This window comes from Pagrus major, chromosome 13 (genome assembly GCF_040436345.1).
Source record: "Pagrus major chromosome 13, Pma_NU_1.0".
NCBI lineage: Eukaryota > Metazoa > Chordata > Actinopteri > Spariformes > Sparidae > Pagrus > Pagrus major.
This window is the reverse complement of record NC_133227.1, coordinates 11,986,062-12,010,965: the sequence shown is the minus strand read 5'-3', so window position 1 is coordinate 12,010,965 and position 24,904 is coordinate 11,986,062. Positions and strand designations below refer to the sequence as shown.

Genomic DNA, 24,904 nt, shown 5'->3' with positions numbered 1-24,904 from the left:
ATACACTAGCCCCATTCACACTGGACTTTGAGTGCGGGGATCATGCGCTGATTCTCTGCATCCTCCTCTGTGTGAAAGTTTCCGATGCAGCAAGGTGTTTCACTGTGGCTTTGATGCGCCTCTGGAGGTAGAGGTGCAGCAGAGGCGAACCGGCGTCTGTGTGAATAGGATAAGCCGGCGGCGCGGAGCGGGGGCGTGTTGATCTGATCTGGTGTTCACAGTCTGATAACTAAACAGATCCCTCAGTCATCAAATAAAACAGAAATGTCCCACAAAGCAACGTTACATGACCAAACAACAGTAACTGGTAGTGTCTTTGGCAACTTACATGAGGAAAAAAATACCGCAGTTATACCTGGAGAAGTGTCTGTCATCCTGTCTGTCCTAACGACTCTTCGTCACATTTCTGCCCGAAAAAAAAACAGTCTGTCCCTGGCAAAAAAAACGTTAACTCACCATGTGATTGTCTCCTTCACTATTGTGTTGTTGTAGTTACGGTCTTCAGCCCTCCCGACCAAGACTTCAGTGAACTTTCCCCCAGAAACAGCATCTCTCCCCGCAAGTGAAAGAGTCAGACAGCGTCCTGTTTACTGATGGTGATTATGTAATTATGTAATTTAGAGCGAAAAAAGGTAACTTTGTCACTTTCCGGGATGCATGGTGGGTCAGGATCTCAATCACAACACAATATAACCATAATCCATATGATTATAAACAGTCAGCGGGTACATGTTTAGATTAACAGGTAGACACCGGGGGAACCACGTTGAAAAAAAACACACAGATGTCAACATCATGACGTGTACTATCACGCCTCTTTTGGATCCGCAGCGCCAGAGTGCTGTATGAATTGACACCCTAGTGCGGCTTTACACCGGAGCTGCTTGGTTCTGTGTGAACAAACAAAGGCGGAGAATTGGCGAACCTCCGCTGCAGAGATAATGCAGAGTCTCTGTGTGAAAAGGGCTACTGATACCAACATATCTGCAATAAGTTGATATCAGCTTGGCTGATTCATTGGTATACTGTAGCTCCTGTCTGCAACCAGGAGAGATTAGTTTCTCTGTAACTTGTACATAGATTTACAAGCATGGATAGCAGTTACGCAGAAGTGTTTTGTCAGAGGTCTTCTAGGGCAGACATGAGGCTAAGCTGTGTGGTGTGTGGAGTAGTTCTCACAGACAGCAATAAACCCTGAAACCAACAGATTGTTTGACAAGCTAACCTCTCCTGAACCCTCTGCTAGCCGAGCTAAAGACCCTCAGAGTCTTGGCGGGGGCCACAGTGGTTCATAAGCCTCTTTTGTCACCCTTTGACCTTAAAGAGCATCCTTTGGAATAAAGTCTGAGAAGCCAAGTCTTACCATGGGGAGATAAAGGCAGCAGCTATTTCAAGCTCACAACGCAACAACAGCTACAAGAGAAAGCTTGGCTAGGTGAGAGAGGTCAATGACGCCGCACTGGGATTTACTTCTGTTTACCGTCTTTAAGGTTTGTGTATCAGTTGCAGCGAAAGCATTGATTCAGTATTACAGCCAAATAGCTACAAAGAAATGTGTTTGTGTGTATAGCATGGGAAATAGATCCAAGAATTATGACAGAAAAGTATGAATTTATATTTTCTATAAGTGTAAGTGGAAATATTTTCAGTTAGTGCTCCTTAAAAAAACAGTCACGCACAGTAAACAATCTTGAAAGTATCATTTTCAACAAAGTAGAAAGAAAGCATCTCACTAATAGAAAACAAACAAAACAAACAGAAAAAAGTATCACAGCGCTTTTGAAGAGTGTGGCACATTTCCTGGATGTTCATTGATGGTGGGATGAACATTAGTGATTCATTATGGTGAAATTGCTGTCTGGGGGCTCTGGAATGACCAAATTAAACAGCACGAGTCGAGCCAGTCCCCTGTGACCATGCCGTAGAACATCAATTATTTCGGGCACAGCGGAGGATAACTTCATAACTTGGTCACTGCTCAAAAAGAAGGGTCTGAATGCTCGCCCCAGTACCCCCGCTGGAACTATTCAATTTGAAGCAATGTGGGTGCCCCGAGAGCGAGCTTGGCCGTGGTTTATTTAGTGTTGCGGAGGGCTGGGACTGTTGAACCATACTGATTGTGCTGTAATGCAGCCTGAAAGCTCCACTTGCCACACAGAGCTGCCATCAATTCTCAGTGCCAATGACCTGAAGGCTGTTTTGACATAATTGAACATTAAATGATGAAGGGGTGACGGATGACAGGCACTTTACTCGACTGCCTGAGCATTTGACAGCTTTTAGATGAGCCTATGGGGGAGGTGGTTATGCCATTACTGTGAATGTCCACAGCAACCATTTGCTGCATGTATCTATGTATATCAACAGTGACAATATTTCTGATTTAATTACTTCATTTTTGCAAGCCCTGGTTTACCAATAATCCTGGGACTTTTCTATATACAAACAAGGAAAAGGTCCCTGCGGCTGCTGGGAGGCATCAATTGTATAATTAAAGGGGACAATTTAATCAAATTTCATACACATTCTAATTAGATTTGTAAATCCACCATAAGGTGTTAAAAAAATAAGGGAATACAGGAAGTTCAGAGAGGAGAGAGAGAGGAAAGTGGATAGGACGGACAAATTCACACTGGCTTGTTCCTTAATGGTCGGTTAATCAAAAAGGTCTTCATCGCTGAGACTCTTGAGTCATGTCCTTGGGATTTGTACTTCTTATTTATAGAATACATTAGCATTTGACAAGGTCTAGGACAGTGAATTTAAGCGGCTGCTGCTTGTCCAAACTCTCTTCCACCATCAATTGTTTTAAAGCTAGACACAAACCACTAAAAGCAACCCATACAAACCCTACATCCTGTCATCCCTTCCCTCCCCCACCCCGTGAGAGGAGGCAAATTTATCTAAAGAACCCTGAAGAGTCAGATAAGAACCCCCAGTGTCTCTTAGACCTGTGGAAACACACACAATTAGATACAAACACACAAAAGGCCTGTGTCCTTCAGGATTTGTTGAAGCCCAGAGACATGGTGAGATGGTGACAATATCTGGTCTGGCTGTGCCGTGAAGCTGATAGGCAAGACGCCAGTCCAAGGAGCAGCACACAGATAGCCTGCTGATAACACTCTCATGGGTAACAACCGAAACAGTGCCAATATAGTCATGTGAGGAGGAAATTAAAACAGTCAAGAGGCAGAGGCACATGAGGGTGCTGAATATGAGGTGGTTCAGAGATACACTAATGTGCCTTGTTTATTAAAATGCCTGTGTGTAGATGTAGAATCAGCTGGAGTGTTTTCTTTGGCCAGAGATGCCAGAGGAGTAATTACAAAATCATGTCCTCCACACTTTGCAGGGGAAAAAACTGTTCCCTGCAAGCAATTAGTGAACACGTGAAAGCAGTTTGCATGGCTTTAGAAATGGTGTAAAATAGAAATATGCCTCGTGAACACACACATACATTTGTGTGTCTTTGTTGCCTCTTAATCCTTATTACAGGACGAGGAGGGGTGGTGGATGAGGTAGAGGTTTTAAATCAATCATCAGCCAGTGTTTAATGGAGAGAGTGTATGCCTAAGTATAAACACAAGGGTGAGAGAGCAGTCAGGTATTTGTTGGCACATCAGCGACACTATCATTCCTGTATTAGACTGACTCTTAAAATAGTTACATTTTAAAATTCAACCCGACTTTTCACCTTTTCACATCAGACTTGTTTTCACTCAAGCCAGAATATCCTGGTGGACACTCCACACAAAAAAAATTATTTGCATAATCTGGACACAGAGGATCAGAGACACACTGTTAATACATGTTGCTGATGTGATGAAATGCATTTCTGAGCACTTCCTGTGTGGGTTGGGGAATGAAATCCCAAATGGTGCATTTATTATAGCAGCATTTTCTAAATTTGTATTCATCTAGTTATCACAAGATCACCCGGGATGCATATAAAGGTCTGGCAGAGAGACAGTAAATGATAATAAAATAGTGGAGTGACCTCCAGAAGGGGAGCCATCTTAGCACACTTTTTTAAAATATATTTTTGATGAAATACAAACAAATGAGAATTGGGTAAGGCCGTTGAAAGAATGTTTATCAAAGACATGGATTTTCGTGCTAAGTTTCCAGCAGTTTACCATGAACTGACAAAATGAAAGCCAAATGTCTCAGTGGGGAGTAGTCATGGGGCGTCTCTCTCTCTCTCTCTCTCTCTCCTGACACAGGAGTCTCTCTGCACTGAGAGGGGAGGCAGCCATGCCGCTGCCTATCCAGTCCCCCCCATCCCCCAAAACAAATAAAGTGTCTGATACAGACCAGGCCCCTGTCGGCGCCCCAGCCTCAGCCTTTGTCCAGGCCCCAGGGCACAATGCCAACTGTGATCAGGAGGCAGCATCGCTGATCAAACACTGGGACACAAGTGCAGCAGAGTGCAGCTACTTCATTCACACTGTTGATGGACTCTCACAGAGTGGTTTTAACTGTGGGGTAGGATGTGTTGGATACTGACAATATGGGTTTTGGAGAACATACAAACTCACATGCCACATTTGCAATGCAGAAGACAGTATACAGAAGCAAACATAGGTTTCTCACGGCTGTGCTTAATTTGTCAGAGAGGTGAACACACAAGAAGTCAGCTTAAAGCAACAGAGCGTGAATATCAAACTAGAACATTCCCCTTGAAACACAAGGCCAAATGAGGGATTAGAAGACCTTTGTAGAGCTCCTAACAAGCCAGGTTTTCAACGTCATTAGTGGTGGGATTTGACAAACTCAGAAACTTGTCAGGAGGGAAACAATTTCACATTTCTGGAATTTCCAGAGCTCAGCAATTTTATGTGCCAACTGTAAAGGTGGGCTGAATGTTTCACTGCATCATGTTCACTTAAATAAATGGGGGCCATGAGAATGAACAGAGCAAGTTTAGTCAGATTCGCCTTTCTCAGCAATAACAACCTACTTCCTCATACCATCTGTAACAAATCACCGACAGTACTCTGGCATGTTGCTTCAGTCAACTGAGGACTTGTTTTTATTTAACTTTTAAAAAGTGCTTAGGCAGTAACTCCAGTCACATATACACAAAATGTATGTTAAATAAACACCTATGGCGAGGTAAAGACTCTTATGGCTGGCTGCCAAACCTCTAAAAGGATTAAGGTGTTCAGCCAGACTGCAGACAGTTCAGAGAAAAGTATACCATATCAGCTATTCAAACACAGATGCCTCCCAATGAATTCCTGGGTTCCTCCCTCGTCCCTTTAGATAGAGCAGAGCATATTTTCAAACTGTGTCTGACCACTGGGAACAACTTAGTCATCATAGAACTGATTAACCAAAATCTTGTTTCCTTATAAAGTTGAAAAAGTAACTTATTTCAGCAACCATATTTGCCTCGAGTCTGAGTTTGCTTGCTGGTTAAAAATTCCTATTGAGTGATTCAGGTAACCCGGTTACGTCTGGTTTTGGTATGAGGGCCAACTCCTGCAGATTAAGATATTACCTCTGCCTATGGTAGATTTACATAGTAACCTATTTTCCATGTAGTGCAGAGGCATGTATGGCTGTCAGCTAGATTGGCTGGGAGGCAGTCAATGAGTCTGCTTTGCTCACACTGCTTCCTCTAGGTGCTGGTCTAAAATTAGGTCCCCCGCCTGAAGGACACTGTACAATGGTGGTCCTTTGGACACTGGTATAAACTTCACAGTCATATATGTGTTTTTTGCCTGGAGTGTGCTGTCAAAGGCTAAAGGACCAACACAGCCTATTTCATTGAAAAGATATCTGACTGCCGTTGAAAGCTCCCCGAGGACTCAGGCAGAGATGGCATACTGATAAAGTACTTTGTAATGACTGCTAAAACATCAATTCCTTTTCAAATGCGTTTATAACATCCCTTCTCTTTAAACCCTCTCATCCTGTCCAAAGCACTCCCAACCAGGCAGAATGAGGTCTTTGTGAAAGTGTAACAACACAGACAGTCCCTTCCTGTCCTCTGTGTGGGGGAGACACTACAGCAGGACATCAAGATAAGAATGCTGTCAAAAGATAACAAGATGGATAATCCTTTTTCTTTCCTCTCTTTCTCTCCCGAGCAGGCGGTGAAACAGGCCCGATGTTTCAAGGCTGGATTCTCCTCTTCACTCAGAGCTTCTTGAAAGCAGGTGTAGTAAATGCACCTGAGTGTTGAGCCCTGTAGGAAGCTGCAGGCGAACACTGTCAGTTGTTGTTACAACTTAACCAAGACCGCTGGGTTTATTCATGCCTCCAGCTTGCACTCTCAGCCTAGACATGAGCAGAAAGCTCAAAACAACCACTGTAGTCTACACACCACATTAAATGACAAGATGTGATTGGGAGTGTTAAAAATAACTATGCTGTTCTAGTTTAGCTATCCTGCGTGAAGAGGCAATCCTACAATTTTGCTCATGACATAGTATGATGGTATTTATTCTCCATGTTGTATTCTTTAACTGTGCATGAGATGGGGCTTGTCAGACTCATGAAGAAGAGCAGAGTCCAGACTGTACAAATAAATGCAGTAAGCCCTTTAAAGAAGCAGAGCTCAGATTCAAAGGGGATTCAAGATACGAGGAGTTGCGTTGCGAGCTGCAGGGAGTGAACAGTTAGTTATTTTGACCCTGATAGTCTTCCTAAGCTAATTAGATTCATCTAGACAACCCAAGCATCTGTAAAAAAAAATCCTTAGAGCGCTGATCACTGCAAACTGGACACAAACTCCTTAAGAAAACATTATACGCTGTATACATAAACATATATGTTACTCCAACATTAAATTGACTCCAGAGCATGAAATTACCTCTGTATCAAAGAGCAGCAACTGTGCTATTTTTTAATACACAGCCGAGTAAAGCTGATAGCAACGATGCATGAGGAACTCAACCATCCAAGTTACAAACAACTGCACATTCAGTATAACATCTCTCCTCATCTATCTTAGCTTCTAACAAAGACGGCAACAAGAAGCAAATTAACATAAGCATTTTGTCTGTATCACACTGTAATATGCTGTAATATTCTCTCTTAGTGACGGCTAAATGAGCGAACACAATCAAGTCTTTCGTAAATTAATGCAGGTTATGTTGCTATTAACATTATTTGCATTGCCCCCAACGATGTAATCTTTATTTTATTGATAATTAAATTTGAAGTAACACATCACAATCACATTCTGTGCAGTTGCCATGATCATTACAACAGAAACATGACCAGCTGATCCCAGAGCTGTGCGCAGGAGAACTGAATTAACTAGAAGAAATCGCAGTTGTTAATGCTGGCTGTTGAAAAATTGATGCTAAACTACATTGCTGGCTCTAAAAAGTGGAATAATACCAATCATGTATGAAAAAGTGGAATATTTTCAGGTTTGTTGAAGGCTCACGATAAACTGAATTGCAATGGGAAAGAATTAAGCACTATGAATGGGACTGTAATGTTGATGAATCTCATAATGTATCAAAGACGAGGAACATTATAATATTTAAATGGAGTTTCTGGCTTAAAGATTGAATGAGCAGATTAAAGTTAAATATAGCATAAATAGATTGAATAGTGGGAAGGGGATAAGGGGGAAAAATATATTATAGGCCAAGCTGTGTGGCTTTCTCTTATTCTTGTCCAGCCTTGGCAGTCCTTCACACTGTACATTATAAAACTCGTCAGGTATTTGCTAAAATGTAGCCACAAGGTAATCAGAAGCAAAAGATGTCAATGTACTCAACAACATTTAGGAGGAGCAGGGCACAGTGGCAGCGTTCAGCTGGGTGAAACGACTGCCAAGCGAGCGATCACTGTTTGACATGGCTTTTCAACATTCAAGTGTGAAACTAATTGATTTTTTAAAAGAGATGCAGGAACAATTTGCAGCCGAAAACCTGTTGTGTTCAACAACATGTCGGGACAATTTACAGCCTAAACCTAACCAGACAATAAGCATAGCATTTTTACAACATAAAATTGAATATAATGGAACATAAAGTTGTAACATAAAGCAGCGTGAAGTTTCAACATATCCATGGCTTTTAAGAAACGTACATCGCCAACATGTATTCTGGCAACTGGGTTGTAAAAACAAATTGGCACTTACAAATAACCTGCATCCTTAAGAAGATTCTGCAAGGACGTTTGGCTGTTGAGTGTTTAGTGGATGTAGTAAAGTGCTTTTGCCTGAAAACCAGCCATACAAGCAAACTCCCTGGTGATTCTATTGACGTCTAAAAAGGTCTGACCCCTGAGTGGTCTAGACAGGCAGCCAATCACTGCTTATAGGGCATCCTGGATCAGACTGACAAATATATAATCTCAGTAAAGTGACTGAGATACAGCACAATGATGACTGCTCACCTTACACAGCCTGTACATGAACATAAAAACAACTGATTTCAGGTTATATGTTGAATCCTGATAGAGAAAACATGCTTGCTGACAAAGACGACCTGATAGTAAGTGCGCTGCAGTGATGTTTAGTGGGTGTAGCAATTCAAGACTTCTTGTCCAACTATATTACCACATCCCACAGGGTCTTAGATTAATATCTGTTCACTTCAATCCAGGTCAAGGGTAGCAAGAAAATTTTCCCACAATTAATTTGACAGCAGAGGAATTATCAGACTTTTCATGTCTAAACTAAATTCACAGATCTTTTGACAAGGTCTTTTAAGCTCCTGAGATGGTACAGTACTATCCAACACATTAATGGCTGATTAATAAGTGTTAGAGGTAGACCTTTAGCTGATAACATGCCAGGTGACAATGCAGGCAGGCAGAGGCTCTTTTTGTATGCCCACAGGTCATTAATCTACAACTCTAGGTGTAGAGTTGTGTTAAAGCTCTGGGTGTCACTGATAAATCATCCCCTTACACTCATCAGATAGATGTCCTGTCACAGAGGGATAATGTAGAGCTGAAGTTCCCCTATACCTTGCGAGAAGAGTTGGGTGCTGTGAAGACCAGTGTGACTGGGGAGGGTGTGGGGGTTTACTCTTATCCTTCCAATTATTGGCCACTCATAGAAAACCAGCCAGCCAGCCAGCTACACAGCTGTGTGTGCCCATGAATTATACTGTACATGGGCTCCATTAAGACACTTAAGAGCTGGTTCTTCAGGAACTTACCAGCAACAACTGCAGTCTGGTTGGCTCCCTGTGCCTGCTTATTAAAACAGCATCACTTGTGATTAAGGTTGTGCAGTAATGTGCATTCTGACCATCATAAACCAGCCAGTCACTGAGCTATTTTCAGTTCAATCTCATCTCTTTGGAGGGCAACCGGGCCAGCTGCTGATTTCCTCACATGGCAGTGAGATGCACTATAGTAATTAAATGTCTGCTGTGGCATGCTGACCTTGCTGTGGTTCAAGCGCTGAGTGTTTTCTATACCCAACTGTAGCAGATGTCCCGGTCATCATATCTATAGATCCAACAACGACCCAAGAGTAATAACTTCAGAGGCAGAAGTACGAGGAAAAGACCATTTTAATGAATGTTAATGGAAAAGAGGGAGGTGGCAGACAGCCACACTCGTTTTAACAGCTGGTTGTAAAACCATAGTAAGTAAATGGAAGTAATCTGAATGTAGTAAAAAACACTTCAAATTCATACAATAGACATTTGCATGCTTTCTCCTGAGAATGAGTAATGATCAGTGTTTTCCCTAGGTTTGTAGAAGGGTTAGGTGCACATATTTGGCTGGGGGGTTCTGAGTCCTCCCCAAGAAAATTTGACTTTTTTCAATAATAATAATTTAAAAAAAATCGGAAATTTGAGGTCATTGTAGACCATTATCATTACCATATCTGGGCTGGGTTGGGTTGGGGTGCTGCGCCAAACCCTTACATTGGCACAGAAAACCATGGTGATGAGCACGTGGGTAAATAGAATATATGGTTATATGGAAATAATGTCATCCAAATGTTCAAATGTTAAATGTTTTACCATTTACGCAAAGTTAGCCAGAAACTGGAGGGGTAGCCCTCTTCCACTTTCTCTTACTGCAATGACCTGATTACCCCATGGGAAAAGGTTTCATCTATTCTAATCTCATGTAATGCTCTTTCATGAAAACAACGTGTTTCCTTGCATTCATATTTTCAAAGGAGATTAGGGACATTTTGCATATATGTTACAGCTGCATATACAGTAGCGTTCTTTTTTTCTTATCTCCCTCCACCTGCAAACATATCTACAGCATCTTCAAATATACCAACACTGAAATGTATTCATATCAGTGAAATAGTGAGGTTTGCTTGATGCCATATAAACAATGCACAGATGTTCTAACAGATAGACAGTTGCAGAGCCCGTCTAGGTTAACATTAAAACCTATATCTAATATTTTTCTGCTTTACAGATTCTAAATTCAAAAGGATTGGTACTGCAATGTTTGGCTTCAGTGTAGCAACAGCTTTATTATGAGGCAACGAATGTTAGGAGAAATGGGATTTTCTGGGTCTAATTCTGTGTCGCTTTGTATCAATACTGCCTTATCGCTTCTAACAAGATTCGGCCTGCATCATAAAATTTCAATGCACAACCACTTTAATGTAATTCTAAAATCTTTAATACAATCAATCATACCGCTGTAAAAACTGTTCAGGATTCCGTGCAGGGCAACAGGAATTCTTCATAACAATTCCCTTTTTTCAATGGACAGGAGTTATTAGCATAACTATATAATTTAACATAATGATTCAACATCAGACTACGACAGACAAAGACTGACTTGAATATGAGCACCACGGGGAGCAAAATGGAGTGGGACTGAATCAAGACAGAAGCTTTCTTCAGACAACACTTATTTGCCTTTTTCACCATACCCGCAGTCGACAATGTGTAATGTTTTTCAATGAGATAGAGGTGCTAAAAATGGCTCCTTCAACAGCTGCTTTACCCCCTCCTCCTCCTCCCAAAATTCACCCCACCTTCTGCTTCTGTCGCTTATTTTCTGAGCCATAATATTTTTCAAGATTAGACACACAATTAACTCTAATGTTCTTAGCGGCGAGAGTGGAGGCTTACTGCTGCAGGACAAAATATAATCATCTTCCCACAACTCAGCTCTATGTAAGACAATGCCTGGACATTAGCTGATAATAGTGTGACATGCACAATACAATATATAATACTTATCTCCAAAAAGATGGGTTCATTGTATGTCAGAACTGACAACAAAAGATTTGTTGTCAGAATAAATTGTCAGGTCTGTTTTACACGATAAAGCCTGCTGTTCAGCCTACTACTAAGCACATTTCTTCAGCATTGCACAAAAGATAATCTAACAGAGGTTCAAGCATGTGCAGAGTTGAGCTGACAACTACCTAGCAGGTAAGCAGGAGCAGACTGCACAGCAGCACCTGCAGATGTAGCCCCCTGGGGACCTAGCTGCCACACTGTGTATCCTCACACTGAGATGGCCAGCTCAGATGCCGTGAGAATATTATGCAAACACAGACCAGAATACATAGTCATAAAGTGTGGAAAAAACATTCAAAGTTCAAGCAAGGGGGAGAACCAGAAGTAGAGGTATACTTTAGAGACCTGAGCAATGTTTGGTAATTCTATACATCATTTTAAACAGCCAAATCCCTTCCTTCAAGAAGTAAAACACATATGGTGCTATATTGACTTCACATCATTTGAAATCTGTGACAATAACCATGAAAAAATGAATGCCAAATTAGAAACTCACATTTCTTTTATCATAGTTCTGTTTATGAAATAGTTGTGCTTGAAGTAGAGCAACTACTTCTTTTTGAAAGTTTACTGAACTCAGTATCAGTTTTTCAAAATAATTTTGTTGCATTTTGTAAAAAAAATCCTTCAAGTCTCCTTCACTGCCTGGTGTGCAGCATCTACTCTGCTTCTATGTCATTTGTCTACAGAAAAATGGTATTCTGGCGATGTTCATTTGAGATATGAGTTACGTGGAAACCCTCATTATCATCGCAGTAAACTGCTTATTTGTCACAGAGCCGATTATTCCTCATTAGGAGCACAAGGCGTTGTGGGCGCAGCATAGCTGGGCATCAAGTGGCTAAGTGATGAATGTGCTTTGGGGGTGTTTATCGCCCTAACAGTGAAACACAGTGATGATGACCGATGGACTCGAGAGAGTGGGGAAAATCAGCACTGCACTGACCTTGTTTTAACTGATAGGTTACATAGATAGTAGAGGAAATGTCTCTCGCTCAGTACAATTCCTGCTTTACATGTACTTGGAGGATTTCTGCAGTCATGATAAAGATATCAGAGGTGTAGGCTACTACCTACTCTCTACCTTCATCTACCTCAACAGAGCATTAGTGCAACAAGCCAAAAAGTCTAAAGTTCCCCAGAGGCTCCAATGTTTATTTTGCACCACAACACAATGTAAGAAGGAACAAATACTGACAATTTTAATTTTTATCCCCAGCACCTGATATTTAAAGAAATGCCTGTTGCAATTAAGCACAGGGAGAATTTGATGAAGCTACATACAAAAAGGCGTAGTTCTCTCCCTCTTGTTTTTAATGCCTTTTAACTATCTGTTGTATTTTTCTGTTTAGTAAAGAAAACAGAAATATGAGTAAATACTTTTTTGACTAAGAGCTTGTGAAATGTAGCAAACTCGCTGCTCGCACACATCTCCCAGCTGAAACTACCGGGGCTCTTTTACCATCACCTCTTGCTGGTACAAAATGGTAACATGGGACAGGATGGTCCGGGTCTAGCTGGTTAGCAAGCTAACTTTCGTAGACATCTCTGCAACACAGTAGACACACTGACATAACATCATCACTGTTGTTTCTTCACATTCTTTTGTTAATGTTGGTTTTAATCGGTAATTTTGGCCACATCTTACAAACTTGCCTTTAGCAAGGCAACAAAACAGTCTCCCTGTTTTCCAACTCACTCTCGACTCAGCAAAACAAGGGTTATTCAGAAAAAATACAATATTTTTTCTATATATAGTTTTGCCATCAATACAATAGCTAACACTGGGGTTGGCAATGCAATATTACCACCGATCTATATACATATAGACAATATAATCTAGGGGTGTGCGATATGACGATATTAGATCGTGAAGGATTAGAATGTGTAGACGATCTGCCAGAGTGCAGAGATCGCAGGATCGTCTAGGGCAAAGTCTATAAATTGCAGTTCTATGCTGATGCACCGACGCACCAAACGTATTACGTCGTCAACCTGACCGACCAATCATAGCGAATTACGGGCAGTGACGCGCCTTCTTACCGGCCTCCTTGTTTATGTGTGTAGCGGTAGCCACATACAGAGCCATGGCTGAAAGCCAAACGGAGGAGTTGGTCGCTTATTAAAAAAAACAAAAAAACAGCGTTTCACCATCTCTCATCTCTGCCAGTTAGCCCCTCCACCTGCCGCCTCTCTCGGGTGCGCACGCACGCACGCACGCACACACACGGGCGCATGGATAGGTCGCGCTTGGCCGCTAATAAACCGTAAATGCGCTAATTGTAGTGTTCAAATTACCGCGACCCCCCCACCCCCCCGTCGGATAGTCCGACCACTGACGGACTTATTTGACCCTTTTCAATAAGCTATTTAGTGTTTTGATATACTTAAATCCTGTTAAAATGACTGTGTTGAATAAAACAAACAGTGATGTCTTCATTGATATTTTACTTTCATGTTTATTGAAAGCTACCTTTTATGTTGCAAGAGTGCACTTTGCAAGAGTGTTGTTGTTTACCTTTTAGTATGTTTACTTTGTTTGCACATGTTGGCAAAACTGCAACTATTTAAATTAAATTCTGTTCAGAAAGGTTCTTTGGCCTAAATTGTCTGTTTTTCTTTTTTTGATTTAAGATCGTGATAAAATCGAAATCGTGATTTTATTTTTAAAAAATCGTGATATGATATTTTTGCCATATCGCCCACCCCTAATATAATCATATGTTCTCATTAACAGAATCCTGTAAAAATTGTAATTACAAACAAAAAATCCTACAGGTTATCAAGAAAAAATCCACACATTTGCGTCAGCTTCTCAAAATGAGATAATTTACTGCTTTTCTCTCTTTTCAAATCATTGTAAATTGAATACCTTTGGGTTTTAGACGGTTGATTGGAAAAAAACAAGTGACCAACCATGCAAGTTGACCAATATGTCATAGTCCCCTTGCTCCTACATACAAACTAAAGCATGACCTTTATGAAGTGATCAGCCACTAATTTGTGTCATTAACGCAAAACTGCTCTGGAGCAATGCAGCTCATAATTTGCATTCCTCTGTGGAGCCTGGACTGGCAGTAGGTCAATACTGTGGTCAAAGTATTATCGAAGTCAGAAGACATACAAACTTGAAATCTGTCATTGTAACATTGACTTTATGACCAAGGGATTCAAGTATAATCTTGCCAATATATCTTCCCACAAGAATGCTTTGGCAGCAGCCCAGACGGCAGTTTTACCCCATACCTGTGAAAAAGAAATGAGCTCTGAATACAGAGTGGCTGCACAGCCATTAACAGGACATAGATACAAGCACCACTATTAATCATTTTGGCTGATTCAAAAGCAGGCAGCAAATTGTTCATTCAGTAATTCTGATATGAAATGGAAGGCCGGGATAAGAGGGAAGAGGTAGGGTAATGTGGCGAGGTAAAGGCGGGATCAGCGTTTCATACTACCATGTAGGTGAACAGGAGTTGGCACAGGGCTTGTACAGCGCTGGCATGCTAAAATATTAACGTCCGGGGCTGTGAATATTCATGCTCGGTCGTCCCCATCATCAGATTGTGGAGGACAAAGCAGTGTCCCTGGAGTGTAATCCGATTCTACATGTTCCTGCTTCATTTCCAAGGACATGGGGCTCCAGGCAGAGTGGGTGACTGCTTGTTTGGGGTTGAAGCTGTGGCTGCAACATGTTTCAGCCGTGGCTGCAACATGTTTCAGCCAACAGGAGGCGAATAGTGGCGTTGGACTGCTGGGTCATGACAAGTGAATATGACCTCAAGTCATTGCTGTCTGCATGGGGCCAATGACAATGGCTCAGGTTGTGCTAAACATGCCTCCACCCATCTCTCTGGTTACAACTAATTCTTAACAACACATACGTACAGCTGTAAGAGTTAGAACAGTTGTTCTCCTAAGAAGAGCTACTAATCTAACCATGATAGTATCATGATAATCAATACACAAAAAAACAGATTTTTTTATGCTGTAAAAGAGGATCCAAAACATACATACATACAAGCAAGAGGGAGGGTAGATTTCCAGAGAAACTGGAGCGCACACATACACACATAAGTACACTCCCTGTTTCCGCGTGTCTGTTTTCAAAAGGTAACCAAGCAACCAGTTCCTAGCCGAGGCCTTTGGTCGTAGGCTTATCAGTTAACTGCGTACTGCGCCTGCTCATAGCTTCACCAGGTTTCTGTTTATCATAGGTCAGTGGCTTCACTCTTGACCCACACAGCCAGAAGTGGAAGGGGGGTGGAGAGAGCATCAGGGCAGGTTTAATAGCACTGGGGCAGGGAAAATGAACTTTCAGGTCCTATGCAAGGACTCAGACATGCATAGAGTACAGACTGACACACGGAAATCAGGAGGTTTCTGTTAACAAAGGAAAGAAGTGGCCATGCCAGACAGATCTAACCACATAGTGTTTCTTTGACAAACTGTGATGACAGATATATGGCAGCATCTAATGATTATATTAATTGTCAATTAATCTGTTGATTATTCTCTTGATTAATGGATTAGTTGTTTGGTCTGTGAAATGTCAGAAAATGGTGAAAAATGTCGATCAGTGTTGCTCAAAGCCCAAGATGATGTCCTCAAATGTCTTATTTTGTCCACAACCCAAAGAGATTCAGTTTACTGTCATAGAGGAGTAAAGGAACCAGAAAAATATTCAGATTTAAGAGGCTGGAATGATGTAATTCTGATGATATTTCATAAATCATTCACCAAAATAGTTTATTTAATAGTTGACAACAAATTGATTACTCGCTGCAGCTCTAGACAGATATGAAACATTGATGTGTTGGCACCAGGCTTGCTGGATCAGTCAGCATATTGCCTTATTTTGAAAAGCTGTCACAATGTGGTGGTTACTTTTTCATTCTAATAAACTTGTTGAAAATATTGTAAGCAGAACTGTTGACATGTGTCAGCATTTGCATGGAGCAGCCTTGAGTGTTTGTTACAGCATCTGATGTCAGTGTTAAGAGTAACAGCCAACCCTACAGCAGTTGGTCTCTGTTAACAAAACATCACCACAAGGAATTAAAAAATGAGCCCTGTCAAGGATGCACTTTCACAACAACTCGTTAAGTTTTCTCCTGTCCCATTCATGACATCAAATTATTCAGTAAATGTGACTTTTAACAATGAGAAATTCATCAAAATCATTTTTAAGGTAATATTTGTGTGTACTAGGGTTGGACCGACGGATAACAGCCATCGACTACTAATCCCTGACCATTGTAACATCGTGATTTAAAAGGCTCCCCACCAGAGCACAATTAAGTGGCATGTCCACTCAGAGTTGCCGTAAGGCAAGAGTTGTTGTTGTTTGTGATATGTGGGGAGAGGAAATGAAAAGAAGTGTGTCGCTGCTCAGTGCACTAACATTACATCTGCATGTCCCGTTTATTATCTTATTAAACCAGCTACTAATAATAATAATAATCAGTACTGTGGACATAATGACTAAGTATGAAAAGGCAAATTTTAGAACAAGTACAAAAGTCTGGGTTCAGAAAATGACATCACTTTATTGTAATGCAGCCTTTAAAACCAGGAAAAGACAACACCTATTTCACAATATAATAATATCCAAAATCTAAGATGATATATATTCTGATATCACGATAAAAATATCATATCAATATATTGCCTAGGCCTACTCATATGATTTCACGATAACAATCTCCTATTCGATAATGACAGCTTGAAACAAACAAAAAGATGACCAATTTTTCCCTTTTACAATGTGAAGGCTGGATGGATAAAAATAATTGACCAAAATCTCAAGGAGTTTAGATCTCCCTCTTAGAAGTACATTGCTTCTGTCAACATTTCATAATCCATGCTGTGCCTTGTGGACAAATAGAGCAAAGAAAATGGAGCAGAACGAGCCCACTTGTTATTTTTCCATTTAAGAGAGGTTAGCACATTATGTGGATTTCCAAGCCATGTTAAAAGAATGCTACGAGTCTAGCGGATACTGTTCTTGCCTACTGAGGTGGAACAGCGCCCAAATGACGAGGCCATGATGCCATTAAGATGGTAATGAGCTCAAACTAGTGGACACAACAATGTGAATCGAGAGACAAAAGAAGGCTAAACAACACACTATGTAGACCTTATATTGCACTCAAAGCCCCAGCTTTTACATGGAGAGATGTGCTGGATGATTCTAAACAAAGCTCTTCTTCATTACATGAGGTTTCTCACTAACTAATCAACATACTGGAATGTCATTGCCCTGACCATGGCTCTTTGGTTTCCCATTAAAACCTCAGAAAATATTTCAATGATGGCCACGGCACGTCACCGAAAGGACAATCCCAAAGCAAAAGTTTCACATTATTGTTTGGAGTGGGAGGAGTGATGTGCTAGTTTCATTGTAGATTCCAGGGCAGTAAACAGCCACGCCCATACAACTTATTCACACATTTGCTTTATTAACCAAAAAACTGGAGGTCACACATTTTTATCATATAGTTTTGATGAATAAACAACTGAATGCTAGCAGTGTTTCTACATGTATTGCCCTCATGAGACACTAACAGAATAAACTCTCAACAAGTTTCACTCTAAAAACTCTTATCCTAATTACAAATTAAAACTTGCCACCTGAATCATTATCGACTGATGCTTTGAATAAAAAGCTATAAAAAAGAGAAGTACAGAGGTCCGAGCCAAATGCGAAATATCTAAATTTCACCTTTTACTCATTGACTATAAGTTAACACAAGCAAGTAAGGTTTAAAAATAACTATTATGATCAAAGGTCTCTCAGCCCACACTGCTATCTGCCCACCTACAGTATCAACAAACAACAGAAGCCCTCTGAGGTGAGGGTCACCGGGGCCAAACTTTCATCAAATAAGGGTCTTGGCTTTGAAATGTTTAAATCAGTAAATGACACCGACTTAAACAAAGCTGTCAACACAAACAAACATGCGCTTAAATTAAATGTGATAGCCTGGGATTTCTGACTGGGAAAGAGGCGATGGTGGGATGCGGTGGGGTGTGGGGGGTCAGCATTGCTGGCAGATGGCAGACAAGAAAGGCAGCACTTTGAAGTCAGTGCAGCCACAGGTTTAAAAGCGGATCAAGCTATTGTGTTAACCACCAGACGATAAACCCAAGAGACATCACACGGAAATACTCAGATTTCTGGCATCGGGAAGCGTCCCTAAAAAAATCATCCAGCACCTAATTACTGTGGGAACTATGACACACTGCTATACATTTTAATAAGCATTCATTCAGAGTATAAAAATTCACCTCCAGGGAGCCACTTAGGGTGGTTTACTTAGAGGACGATGTGTTACAACAAACCTCTGTCACTTTATTGGGGTCACTGAGGTAAAATGCGTATAAAACTGTGACATAGCGTTAGCAAACTTTGATTTATTACGTGTGGTCCTCTCTTTTTCTGTTTGTTTCCGTTTCTCTTTCTGCCCTGAAAGAGTCCCAAAATACCAATATTAGTAAAAGGTAATTCTTTGACTAATAACCTAACTTAGTTGTAGTTGAACAATTCAAATTTAAATTCGGTTTAGCCGGACCGTTGTTCTGGTGTGCTAGCTAACTAAACTGACCTTGGGTCGGAGTTACTCCCTGTTGGCCAGTTGCTTTTTAGTGTATTCGGTTGAGGTCTGGTTGATAACCTCTCAGGAGATTAAATGTTACTCAAGTTACTAACTAAATGAAAACGTAACGTAAAGTCATTGGCATTTTAAACCTATCGAAAAGGGCAAGTTTCGATGCAGACGCCAGTGACGTTATGGCACACGGCTGACCGGAGGCTGCACTCGCCGCCGCCGTTTTAGTGAAAAAATTAGAACCGAAGTAGCTCAGCCGTTAGAGTCCGAAAACTCACCTGCAAACAGGCTCAACAGCACGAGGCAGACCCGGGCAGACGAAAGCTCCATTCCTGTTCCAGCTATTCCACCACTTCTTCAGTGAAACTTGGTCCGACAACTTGTGCTGAATTCGAGTGAGAAGTGGCAGCCCAGCTCGACCGAAGCATCCAAACTCCACTCCTCCTCCTCCTCCTCCTCCGCCGCCGCCGCTCTCTGCAGGTGCACAGCGGAGCGCGCCGCAGGGTGTCACGTGACAGACGCTTCCCCAAACAAAGACAGTACTGCCCTCTGCCGGTGTGACACGGGGATGTGTTCCTTGTTTTTCTCAGTGGTGCCCGTGTAGTCTGGATTACTTTTTGGGTGGCTCCACCATCCACCCGAGGGCAAACAGCCCACACAGGCTTCTGTAACTCTCCCACCTTTTCCCCAGCCACTATATATCCCAAGTTGTCCACACCTGAGCAACTTGAGAGTAGTTTTAGCAACATCTAACCATCGCTTATGTGTTTTATTGTCAAGAGCATGAGGGGAGACATGGTGTTATACTACAAAAAGGTTCAATACTGTATATCCAGCTCACGTGTTAGCCAATGATGTTTGCACTGCTTGATGTAATATTTAAAGCTGCTACAAGGAGCTTTCTTTTGTTCATTCTGGCGGCCTCTGTGGACAGAAGTGATCTGTGCACTACCGCTTTCTGTCTTAAATATCATGCCAGGGCCTGCATGTGTTTGGAAAGCAAGTGAAAGAAAGAGATAAGGCTTCTTTTTATTTAACAAAATGTATATGTGAATGAAAGGTGCAATTCACAGCATAGACATGTTTTAGTAAATTTCCCTCCTCCCTTCACCCTATATAACGATCAAAGCGTACACAACAGAAATATACAAATAATGTAAAATAATCAAAATGAAAGTAGATAAAATTCTAATACCAGTTTTATTTTTCTAAACAGTTATTTGCAGGGTGCGTAGCAGCTAGCTAATGTATCAATTCAGGGCAACATAAGCTTAAAGGTGCATTATGTAGTTTTGGGGGAGAAATTTTAATCAGAAGACAAAGATCTTCATTGACTGATTTTTTGAATACCTAAACAAACTAAATAAACAACCTATTCGTTTTCACAACTGAATAAACAAACTGACCTTAAAGGACAACACAATTTCATGCTGTTTTACATTGTATGTGGTGGACCCTGCCACCTTTCTAGCTGCAAAGTGTTCTGGGGACCTTATTTTCCTATGAGAACAGCTTGTTCATCATTATGAAAAAAAAAAAAAAAAAAAAAAATCTGAGTTTGTTATTGCCTCATTGATATTGTAAATATTTGATGAATATTTGGTCTTGTTTGCTTATGTAGGTTATATAGAGACAGCAGTATTAAATTGAGACGGTTTCATAACCAGTTAAAAGTTTCTTGTAGTATGTTTAAATTAAAACAGGGCAATGCTTTGAGTGTGCTCCCCAGGAAAGAACAGTGAAAATACTTTGGATGGCTGGGTTCACTTTCAGTTAGTAAATAAAGGCAAATGCCAAAAAATAGACACACACAAAAACTTTTAACCACAACCATTTTTAGTAAATACCAAAAGAATAAGCAAAACACAGTGATGCTTGTAAATTGTGTTTAAAAAAACTCCATAAATTTAAGCCTATACATCTGACAATTCTACACTAGGAATAAATAAAACTCTCACAAAAAGGACAATAGGTGGCGTACATGAACTTCTGCCATTGTAAAAATACAGTACTTCAAGACTACACGTGTAGTATTCCAATTTCAATATCTAATTTAATACAAGTGATTTATTTAAACTAGAACAAATGGTCTAAAGTGCAAAAAAGAAGTCAATATATAAGCTATAAAAATTCATGTTTAAAAAAAACATTGGTCAGTCACCTTAAACCTGTCTTCAGCTTTATTGTCCAGTGTGAACAATCAGCACCATGATACCTAACTGTAACAATATGCCAGATTTTGGTTTGTGTCCCAATATCCAGGCCCTCCTCTGTAGCCAGGAGGGACCCATAGATTATGCCTTATAGTGTGGGGGGCTCTGCCGCGAGGACTGAAGCCGTAGTGAGGCCGAGGAAGAATGGGGCCCTTCCCTGGTACCATCTTCTTAGGATGCCACGTAGGAGCAGCTGGATTCATTGCCTAAAAAAGGAAACAAATAAAATCTTCCATGAAATGCTACACAAACAATCCAAGGCTGAAGATGGATTCAATGTTATTTATAATTATTGAAAAGACAACAAATACAAAACTTTGAAAAAGATCAGTAGACATCAAACAGAACAGAGCATGGCTACTTTACAGTTCACCTAAACCTGGTCATCACTGAGTCATTTTCATAGCTGCATGAAATACTTAGTCATAGGAATTTTTTTTTTTTTATTATGCAATACCTGGTAAGAACAGCGGCTGTTGGAGATAGTGAGTGGCGAGGTGTGTACGCTCTCCTCATCAGAAGAAGAACCTGAGTGGTAGTCTGACGTCACCCTCTCCAAAGCACTTGTCACCTTCTTCGCAACATCTTTGTCCTCCTCAACATCGTTGGAGAAAGTGGCCACTGAGAAACAAGGATTTTGCTCTCCATATCTAATAATGGGAAGAGGGAAACTTTTTTAGTCTCTATAGGTAGAACGTACTTAACAAGAAAACAGTTTAAACATGAACCCTTGATTAGATAAGGGAGACAAAGATTAATGTGGGAAAAAAGGTATTAATACTAAGAAAAAGTCTGAAGGACAAATGTATTATTCCAAAGTATTTCTAACCTTGTCAGTGCCTATGTTTTCTTTTCATCTGGCAACAACATGACATTTTTGATGTGACCCTAAAGTTTTGAGCAGTACAAACAGGGCGAGCGACCTCCAAGAGTCTTGGGATATGAACCAGGGGATGTGAAATGAATGGAAAGGGATGTGCTGTATACTTGTCAGTTTTATGAAACTTTCTTTTTCGTGGACCTCTATCTCCCTGTACCGTTGTTGATGCTAGAGTCTGAACAGAGAATGCGCTGTCTCTCAGAACAAGATCAAGTGAATGATTCATAGTTGAGGTTATTTAATAGCTTAATTTTATTTTATTTTATTTTCAGGTTAGGCAAACTGTAGCTAACATACACTTTATCTTCAGGTTACACAAGTCTGCAGACCAAGGACCAAAATCTGAAGTATTTTCAAGTTAGGTTGTGAACTCTATCATTACAACAAAAGGTATTTGATTGTTTGCTCTTTTTAGCTTGGACTATCATTTCATTTTTAATCAATGGAAGCGACTTGGTGACTCCAGTCCCTCATGCTGCACATTCAGTGTGGAGCCACAGTCCTGCTGCCTTTTTCATTACGGAATACTGACGTCTTTTTTTCCTGTCACAATTCCATTATATAATAAAATGTTGAATATTGGCTAACAGCCTCAGTTTTTCTTATGCCACCAATATAACTCCAGGTAAAGTTATCCTGTAAAGTACAATGCTGGAACAACACTTTAAGAAATGCAGAAATTACAAAAAATAAATAGCGACATGTGGTAATTATTAGTGGTAACAGCCATTAATCTGTTCATATTCTTAGCTAAATGGGTATTAAAAGCTGCAGAAACTAGTAAAATCAGAAAAATTTCTCTCATTATATTGCATACTTTTCTTAACTTTCTTCAACCACGCTCTTTGAAAAACTCCAGTTGTGAATGCTAAAACCATTATTGTCGTATTTGTTGGACTACACTTCTTCAAATGTAGTTTCAGTTGTTTGGGAAAAATTCACATATAGTCTCACCTGCAACAGACTTCCCCAGGATCCACCCACAGAGTGAGTTCACGGGGTAGTCCCAGATCACTGTACTGAACCCCGCTCTCCTGACAGGCCCGAAGGAGCTCTGGATCCTGCCTGTGGACCCTGTTCACTCTGATGCACCTGCAGAGCACACAAAACCAATTTCAGTTCAAAGAGTCCTAACACCATCTGTACCACTCAAGATATTCACAAAAAAACATGGTGATAGGGAAGGTTGACAGTTTCCCTTCGCTGCTAAGAGCAGTGATTAAAATAAGACAGAACAGCACCTGTATGCCTGTCCTTTGCTGGGGTTTTCTGGGTACCAGTGGCCCTTGAACTTCTCCTGCAGCGCGACAGCCAGCCTCTCAACAAACAGCTCGATCTTGTCCGACTCCAACTTCTCCCTCTTTTTCACGAGTCTCTTCAGGAAGAACACCACAGCTGCAATTTCTCTCCTCATATTTCACTAATGTGTCATTACGTTCAGACAGCCTCTGTAAGCAAATGAACTTTGGTCAGATGGGCAGCACTTCAATCACACGTGTTTCTGGTCACATTTCTGAAGAGAATCAAACCCTATAAACTGCTTCGCGAGCCCAAAATCAGGGGTTTCCTAACATTTTTAGCAACACTGACTCCCGGATGTCAACATTTTCCCTTTTCAATACTGGAATACACCTCTTCATGTCTTTGAGAAGAAGTAGAACTGCCATTGCACACATTTCCTCCGACTCAAAGTCTAACTGCACTGAAGGTTTCTGATGTACTTATGGGCTACACCCAGTCCATTGACAACCGACCAACACTCGTGTTATTTATGTAACTAACGTTAGCCAAGTGTCCATGTAAGCGTAGTAAAATAAGCTTGTTGCTGTTTTGAGCTGTTTTAGAGATTTAAAATTGATACTAGTACATTTAAAGACAATTATCTCTTTGTTCTGTGTCTGATCTGTTGACTTCAGTTAACGGTCTGGCGATTGTAATGTCCCAGAAAGGCGGGAGCTGTGATGCACAAGTTCCGGTTATCCACGCTTCACCACACTCCATAACACGGGCTACTGTTCTCAGCGTGCTAGCTAGTTAGGCTAACGCTAGCATCATAACGTTAGCCGCCTAGCTAAATCGCGCCGAAACGCATTTGAAACTTACCTCCAACCTCATGGTGAATACATTACAGCAATACCTCAAGACAATATCAGGCTATTAGCTGCATAGCTAACGGGCTAAGATAACGCTAACAGCCTAATGTTGCTAATAAACAGAGCAGCTGTCCGATAAATATTCCGGAGAAAGTTTGGAATAGTCATACTAAATTGTGATATACTGACAGGCCAATCACACTGACGGTTCTTATCTCATAAAGTGAGACACGAGGATACAAACAGCTTGACTTACCTTTCCTCGGGAGCCTCCAGCATGTGGGCACAAAATGAATGGTGAGGGGAAGTTGGCCAACAGAAGAACCCTTGAGGTTCAGTTATTAGCCACGCCCTTTACTACACAACTCCCGCCCGCCGATCACTCTCATTGGTTCCAAACAGACCAATGAAGCGCATTCATTGGTCAAACAGATGTTCGTAAAAGCGTGAGCTCTCGGTGAGTCATACGTATTGCTGTTATGACTCATAGCGTCAGGCATGTGTTTATTGTTTGCTTCAATGGTTGCATCTAGTGATGTCATTTCGTCATGAAAATAGCAAACCCAACTTTATATTGTAAAATTTGTAAAATGATTCCATTTAATGAAGGCCACTCAATCTATCTATCTATCTATCTATCTATCTATCTATCTATCTATCTATCTATCTATCTATTTATTAATAAAGTCACAAGTCATTTACAAAACAAAGCCAAAGTTACTTTTTTTTATAAGCGATACTTAAACTAGAATGATAAATATATATGCACCCACACAAACTGTGGCTAGTAATGTCTTATTACTCTATGTTGGGTGACGGCGTAGCTTTATAAATAAAGTGAGTCAGACCTTTATTATATAGATGACTAGAACAGTAACTTGGAGAACATTACAAA

General features: G+C 40.8%; 2 protein-coding genes across 2 annotated transcripts in view; both read right to left on the bottom strand.

The window, feature by feature from the left end:
- cxadr (CXADR Ig-like cell adhesion molecule) overlaps nt 1-19,235 on the bottom strand; it is a 43,078-nt gene extending 23,843 nt beyond the window's left edge. The window contains exon 1 of the mRNA XM_073479022.1: nt 19,102-19,235. Coding sequence (XP_073335123.1) covers nt 19,102-19,153 — 52 coding nt within the window. The 5' untranslated portion in view covers nt 19,154-19,235. The remainder of the gene's footprint in view (nt 1-19,101) is intronic.
- A 1,403-nt stretch (nt 19,236-20,638) lies between these two features.
- Nucleotides 20,639-24,341, bottom strand: btg3 (B-cell translocation gene 3). Its single transcript, XM_073478855.1, has 5 exons — nt 24,266-24,341; nt 23,158-23,364; nt 22,871-23,008; nt 21,494-21,686; nt 20,639-21,242 (listed from the first exon to the last, which is right to left on the bottom strand). The coding sequence occupies exons 2-5, from the start codon at nt 23,328-23,330 to the stop codon at nt 21,039-21,041; spliced, it is 708 nt and encodes a 235-aa protein (XP_073334956.1). The 5' UTR covers nt 23,331-23,364; nt 24,266-24,341; the 3' UTR covers nt 20,639-21,038.
- Between the last annotated feature and the right edge of the window lie 563 nt (nt 24,342-24,904).